The 8,067-nt window shown below is 35.8% G+C and overlaps 1 protein-coding gene across 1 annotated transcript; it reads right to left on the reverse strand.

Annotated features, from left to right (window-relative positions):
* Positions 1-931: 931 nt before the first annotated feature.
* Positions 932-6,372, reverse strand: LOC137724414 (gibberellin 2-beta-dioxygenase 8-like). The gene is made up of 4 exons (XM_068463156.1): positions 6,325-6,372; positions 3,397-3,876; positions 1,844-2,165; positions 932-1,488 (listed from the first exon to the last, which is right to left on the reverse strand). The coding sequence occupies exons 2-4, from the start codon at positions 3,873-3,875 to the stop codon at positions 1,258-1,260; spliced, it is 1,032 nt and encodes a 343-aa protein (XP_068319257.1). The 5' UTR covers position 3,876; positions 6,325-6,372; the 3' UTR covers positions 932-1,257.
* Between the last annotated feature and the right edge of the window lie 1,695 nt (positions 6,373-8,067).

An 8,067-nucleotide genomic window follows, 5' to 3' on the forward strand; every position in this document is an offset into this window, starting at 1 on the left:
TACAAAAAACACAAATAACAAGAAGTAAGTATAAATTTTTTGCTTGCGATCAATCTCAAAATCATGTTTGTATGAACAATAACGCAAAGCTAAAAGATATGAAAATAATTACGAACAAAACGATGCATAAAATACCGTTGATTCCACCACCAAATAACAAAAACTACATACGAGCCACCAATACAGATCCAACGTTATAGTAGAACATATACAAAATATATAACAAATTCAAACTGAGGTTTTGCAAACTAAAGCTCAGAAGTTGTAATGCTCATGATTCTCATAGATGTGCAAAGCTCATCCTGTGGCGTTCCTGGTGCCATGTCGAGCCCAACCACTATCTCACCCAAAAAGTTAGATCCAGTCGTCAATCCAAAGTGTGAGAACCGTTAAGATAGTTGCGATTTGAGAGAAATTGAAACCAAAATAAGGAAGAACTCTTCAGGACGAGAAGGATAAACACACGTCTGACCGGAATCAGCTGCTATGCGGCAAAGATCCGGTCGAAACACGAGAAGGATAGGTAGGGTTTTTTAAACAGAATCATTTTTTTTTCCAGCTCCAAAGTATGTAGTTTGCAGTGATAACATTCAAATGGTTTAACTGCAGTAAACTAAACTCTTTTGCACTAATTTATTCTAACATATATATTTTTCGCCAGAATATTGTAAGATATTTTTGAAGTATAAAGTTTAACAAATTTTCTAAAAGTGAGTGTGTGCGTACCATCTGTAAAGAGCACTTGAAGTGCTTTATACAAGAAATACATGATACTTCTTGCAATTTGGAACACAAAAATATTTTGTCCAAAAGCTTTTTCAATAATTTAAAAGCACTTACAAACTAACTCATAGACTTTTCAACGTACTTTTACTTATGAAGTTTTTGTTGCCTAAAAAAAATATATAAAGAAGTAAAACAACAACCAACATTGATTGATCCTTACATTCTCATTATCACAACTTACAATGATCGATCCAAACGAATCGATTAATAATTTTGGATTCACGCTGAATATCAAATAGACCTTTAATTAATTACAGCAAAGATAACCCTTAACTATACTGAACTGCTATACAACCTTAAGTTCCATTTCTAATATAAAACTAACCTTAAAAAAACAAAAAAAATATGAAGCTAAGCTTAATTATACATAACATTTTTTTAATTATATCAGTTCTCCCCCACATATATCGAGACATATAGCCTAATAATTTACTAGAAAAATTCATCTGTAGTGGTTTAATTAATTACTAATTATACGACAAATCTAGGAAGACCTATTTTCGAACCCAGTTTTTGAACATCCTCTTGGACTTGCCGCCTATACTCCCCAAAGCTGAATTTTCTATAGACAGAAGGCTCCCTGCAACTCTGTATCACCGTGTCATATGAAGGACAAAAGAAATATGCAGTTGAGAATCGTTCCACTTGCATGTTCGTGACAACTCGATGTTGAACGCTCTTGTACACATTGTTGCTCCATGCCTAGGCAAAGGAGAAAATAATAAAACTAATAAAAAATAACACAAGTAACTTGTATTAATTATATACATAAGAAAAAGGATCTTCTTTTGTCATCTAAACTTCGTTTTTAGATAAGAGCTTTTAATAAAAGCATTTATATAAGAAGTTACCAAATTTTTAATAAAAATACAAGAGTGCAATCTGAAAAAACACTAAGTACTAGAAGAAGTAGAAGCAGTACATAACAGTTGCTTCTTTCGAAAAACACGTGAAATGCTATTTTTAACCCATAAACACTTTATTTGTGTAAGCAAATATGATCCAGTATAAATGTTTGAAAAAACATACTGATGTGAACAAAAGATTGAAAATTGACCTGAAATAGATCTCCAACGTTGATGACTAGAGCCTCTGGATTAGGTTTAACTGCGATCCATTCATCGTCTTTGATCAACTGCAATCCGCCAACCTGGTCTTGATGCAATATTGTGAGGAAATCACTATCAGTGTGTGGCATCAATCCAAACACCTCAGAAGGGATGGGGCACGGTGGATAACGATTCATTCGAAGATAGCAAGTGCCGGGAAAACAATTTTCTTGGAAAAATGTTGATTTGTGACCTATTTTCTCAGCCAAAATTTCAGCCAATTTCAGTGCCAAACTTGAAACTGTTGTAGCAAATTGTTCCATCGTTGAGCTGGATACATACCAATATAATTGAAGAAATTGACTTAGTCAGTGCCATGTAGCATATATACTTGATTATGATAAATAATTGGGAAAGGACTGAGAAGGTATGTAATATACGAGAGAGGGGCCATGCATGCACTACGTACAGGGGTTTCACTTCTCAGGTTAATTTGAGAGTATAAAAACTGTAGGAGTAAATAATTATAATTAGTTTAATTTGCCTTAATAAATAATTCTACAACCACAAGTAAAGGTAAGGTAGATAACTATGACAGCAAAGCTATATATATCTGTAATTTGTCCATGGCAGGGAAGCAATTCTGGCAGTCTATGATGAAGATATGTCAGAATTGATAGATCGATCTAGAACAAAGGGGTACATTGCACACTGTATCTGTGCGTGTGTGTATATATAATGTTGCTGGAAATTTGGAAGAAGTACTGAATCACAAGATCTCTGAAACTGAGTTTGTGGTTCCTAAACCACTGCATGTGATGCACAAGCTCACTCATAGCTACTGAGCAGTCGGCTTCATCAACTTTTCCAATTTCCAAGGGATTCATGGGTATGCAAAAATCAAACGCAATAAAACTACAGGACCATATATACGTGAGGTGAGGATGTTAAGAATATATATGTACATCAGAAAGTGTTTTTTGGTCAAATTAATGTAAATTATAAAGACAAATCAGAGAGTCATTTTTCCCATTGCCAATTAGTTTTATTATTAGAACTTCAACTTCCTTCCATATATAAATTTTTTGTGCAAAACTTTATCAAAATATTGTATGCATTTGGCCAGGTTCAAATCGGAGACCTTTAGACTTGTGTGTGACACTGCTATTATATAATTTAACAATGATAACACACAAAATTATCATAAAAAGGCAATAGTAAGATGGAGATCATGCCGTATAGAGATGTCAAAATACAGAAATGAAATTCAACGAATTGATCAAACTGAAACTACTAACTATTGCTCCGGTGATACATTCATCTTTATGTTAGAAAATGTCAAATGTTCAATGATTTTTATAGTACATAATTTATTAACTGTAAGAACATCACTTGTTTATTTGATTGATGATTCCAATGGTTTTAGTGGATTGTTACGGCACTGTTGAGGTTCCAAAGATATACAATTAGGATTACTTCAAATTCAATAGTACCTGAGTGTATCATTTAACCTTCGTACGGTACTGTTTATCATTTAACCTCTAAGTTTGTAAATCTTTACCTGAGTGTATAATTGACACCAGAAGCTGATGTAGCAGAAGTATCGTTGAGTGGAATGTGAAAAGCTTCAGACCATGCTAACTGCCGTAGGCATGTGGCAGAAGGAGTTCCCCAACGGTAAGTTCCCGATAAAAAGTTCAAGCACTTGTCCTCTTGCCTCTTCTTATCAAAAGATTGCTTGAACACCTTCTCTTGCTCACTCTTCATCTTCTGAAGAAGCTCTCCTGAAATCCCATGATTCACTACCTGAAAGAAACCCCACTCTTGCGATGCCCTAGCTATGTCCGTCATGCACTCCTCCCTCTCTTTTTCTCCTAGCTCCAGCCGCCCCAGATTGATCAGCGGCAGCTCACATTCCTCCACCATAACAAGCTGTTGTAACACCTCCTCCTTCTTGTTGTTGTTGATGTTGTTGGCTTTGTCGACGGTTTTGTCGAAAAGGGTCTTGTAGGCCTTGTAAAATGGTGGGTCCAAATCCATGCTTAGAAATTCAAAGACATATAGAGTGAGAGAGAGAGAGAGAGAGAGAGAGAGAGAGAGAGAGAGAGGAGAGGAAAGGAAGAAGGGAGAAGAGATTAAAAAGAGCTTGATTGACTTGATAACAAATAATTACGTGGGTTTTGGAGACAATGAGAAAAGAGGTTGAGTCAACACCGCGTTACTATTGTTTCTTATGCTTCCCCTTCGTCGATCAAAACGTTATGGCGGTTTCCTTTCCAAGTTTTGGAGTCTACACTAGTAGTTGTGTCCATGTCCTTTTGCCAGGCACTAGACATGGAAGTTATCTATTTTTTCTTTGTATTTTTTCCAAGAGTTTAAATGAATAAAATCATTCCTTTCCCAAGTTTTTCTTTGATCCCTTTTGGATTACTCTCAATGGTTGTCTTACATCAAACTTAAACACCTCTTGCCAAGTTTTGATTTCTTGATTAATGGAAGTTTAGTTAAACCTCTGTTAGATTAAAACATGGTTAATATCTTTAGAAAATAATAATACTAGAGACACTAATTTTTTACGGTGTTGAATTTCTTATATATTATGTCTAAATAAGTTTTAAAATAGGCCCAAACAAAAAACAAATGAAATGCTAACTAAAACAGTAAGTATCTTTTAATTTCACAAAGTGATTTGCTACTTGTCTATTAAAGGCAACACAAAAATAGTAGATATCTTAAAAGTTGGCGTCGCTAAACCCTATTAAAATTTGAGCATGTCTTCTCTAAAGAAGAAGAACATGTTGTACATGATGATCTAATCAATTGATTTGAGGTTGCAACTTACTTAAACAAAGAGTAGCCACATTTGGAGCCGTCGAGTGAATTTTCCTTTGACCTAGGATTTTCAACCTTTTCACAATTTTTACCAAACAAACAAAGAGAACAATTCCTTCAGATTGTATGAGCATTATAAATAAACTAATAAATTTGAGTAAAAACCGAATAGATAAACTTTTGCAACTAAAAGGAAAAAACGAAGACCAAAAAGAATAAGCAGATAACCTGCTTCCTAGCAGAAGAAAACAAGACACTGGTCATACTAATCTGGCCACCACCGACTGTCCAAGCATCCATTATTTTGCAGTTAAAAATATATATAACATATAAGAAACATATCACGAACTAACGACTTCCGGTTGGTTTCGGGTTTTCCCTTTCAACTGCACCTTGATCGCAGATGTAGCATTTATCATTTAATATACGTCTCATGTTATAGTTAAGATACGACCCATAATATGCAGAGAATTGTAAAACACTTTTAAAGGAGTTGTCAGGTAATTACTCGATTCTCTATACACCTATATAAACTTCTTTTTTTATCACACTGTTAATGCTGACCTAGATCACTAACTAAATATTCTCATTTAAATGTGTGGTCCAAATTGACCGTCTAATAAGACATTTTGAAACATATTGCAACAAAGCATTACCCTTATAAATTACTGCATCATTTTAGGTCTACTAGTATTGGATATATAACCATGTAATCAAGGTATTATGAAGGCATAGTTGAATAATCTTTCATTTTGAGGGGATTAGAAATGAAGAAAACGTCTCCCTTTTTTGATTCTATCATTTTTCAAGGGATTAGAATACATTTTCTTAATAAGCTATTCATCTTTGACAATGAAAATAGTGGTTTATTCATGTTGGAAAAATTAATTAAATTAGAGATTGTCAACACACCTAATTTTCTCTCTTCCCAACCCTTTCTCCTCAAACCAAAAACCCTAAACTCTACAATCCTCAGTCGTCGGCCCCTTATTCCGGCTTGGGGTCGGTGGCAGTCCTTCTCATCTTATAGATTATGAGCAATTTCGGCAGGTTTGTAACATTCTCTTCGTTTCAATTAATAAAGTATTATTCGTAGTTTAGTATTTTGATCATCCGTTGCGTACTCTTGATTTTCAACTATTCCTTCCAATTCAATCTTTGAAAATAAATTAAATTTTGTACTCTGGCTTAAATTTGATAAATAATTTAAAATTCAGTGTACCTGGGTCCCACATTCTTTGGGCCCTAGTATATATTCAAGCCATTTTGTGAGACATATCTGATCTGCACGAAAATATACATTTTATCTCCAACAGAGAGGCCATGGTATGTTAAGCAGTACATACAATAATACAAGGTGAAAGAAAACTTTAAAAAAAATTAAAAAAAAACACACTTGGTAAATATGAAAAATCTTAGCAATTAGTTAAGAATCTAAACATAATGTTGATGAGGAGAAATATAGGAAACCAGATCTAAGAGAGTATGAATTTTAATGAATCCTATGTAAAAAGGCTGACAAAACAAGAGAGTAAGAACTGGAAACCAGATATACTACTTCAAATATATATATATATCAAGATTATCATTCTCAATAAAGATGGGAGTAATTACATATAGGGCACTTTGATCTATCTAGTAGACAGGTATATCATACCTGTTCTAGAATCTTCATTGACATATCAGACCAACCTGTATGTGCTGCCTGCAGAAAAATAATATATAAAAATCAAATTATAAAACCACACAGTACTAATAAAAAATAAAAAATAAAAACTTCCCATAAAACTTAGGGAGTTTGACAAATATGCTTCTGAGAAAATTTTAACTCAAAAGTTGCATATTTTTTTTCAATGGTACATACCATTAGTAGCAATAAATGAAATGGAGTTGACAGCAACCCTATTTATAGACAACTAAAGGCTACCATTCAATAGGTTTAACCCTTGCTGAATGGTTGTAACCTCTTGTTGACTCTAAAAATTACAAAACCTACGTGGCGCGCAGGCCGAGTAACTAATAAGCTAACTACGTCCTTCGGTTGAATGCGGGGCGTGCCAACTCGTCGGCCGAGCTCGGCCGAGGAGTAAAATTCGTTGATGTCGCGTTGAGCGCGTCGTTGACTTCTCTATCTTGCGATTGCGACCGAGGAAGGAACACTCTCGGTCTCTGGGTTCTATAGCCTGAAGACAAGGCTACTAGTTCTGCGGAGTTCACAAATAATCGGAGCCCGATTCGGTCACTGTGATTATATTCGTAAGAGTATAAGCACGTCGAATCGAGACCAAACTATATGGGCACAGGTACTCAAATGTGATGTATGTCTTGATGGTAAATGTAGTTCGGCCGTCGGAATGCCGAACCATGAAACTTACTTGCGAGTATCCAATCATAAAATCGCTTGGCGTCCAGTACGCCGAGTAACGCAATTCGTAACACCTGACTACGCCGAGAAGGCTAGCAAGGTGACCTCTACCAACAAGGGTTCGAAAACCCTTCTCGACCGAGACTTAGATAGGTAATCGGTCGGCCTCGACGCAGTACTGTTTATCCAAACTGAAGGTGCTTCTCGGTCGGCTGATCTGCGGCAGCAGTGCTGTTTATCCAAACTGTATCCAAACTGAAGGTGCTCGCCGGGTGCCTCCACAGTGCTGTTTATCCAAACTGAAGGTGTATCGACAGAAAAAGAAAAGGAAAAAATCTCAAGGTATTTTAGAGGTTTTGCGCAGGGCAACTGTATGCTAAGTTGAAGGGGTTTTTCTATTGCATGATTTCTTGTATTTATAGCACCCCATTCCCTGAGACCGAATTACATCTTTATCTGGATTGGAAGTCCTCGTCCCGTTTCAACTCTACCTCGAACAAGCCTACTCCCACTAGGACTTTGAATTTTCCCCTTTTTCGAGGCTTTATTTTTTGCCGGTCGGGAATCCTGGTCGCACCAGGACTTCCTTGACCATTTCTATTTATCCGGACTACTTCTTAGGATAGAACTTGACCAACCCTGCCAACTGGCCCGGGATTTATCATTCGGCCCATAGTATTTGACACCGCCATGGGCCGAGCGCATCCTGCTGCTCGGCCCAACAATATTATTCTGGGCCCAAACACCTCTACAAGAGGTGTAACCATTTATTCAAGGCATGTATCTCTTCGTATATTTATTGTATCCGGTTCACATATTGAAGCGTTGTATCTCTTCATTATGAACCAATGCCTTTTTTTTTTAGTCACACATCTTGATCATAGGTAAATCTTTCCATGTGAAAGTTCAATCACATAAATCGTTTATTCCTTCAAAAACTTGTAGCAAACTTCTCATACAGCCAATGACAAAAAAAATTTTAAAAGCTCAACCGTTTCGTACATAATATGCAAATTTATTTGCATAGTCCTTAAT

Source organism: Pyrus communis, chromosome 2 (assembly GCF_963583255.1).
Source record: "Pyrus communis chromosome 2, drPyrComm1.1, whole genome shotgun sequence".
Classification (NCBI taxonomy): Eukaryota; Viridiplantae; Streptophyta; class Magnoliopsida; order Rosales; family Rosaceae; genus Pyrus; species Pyrus communis.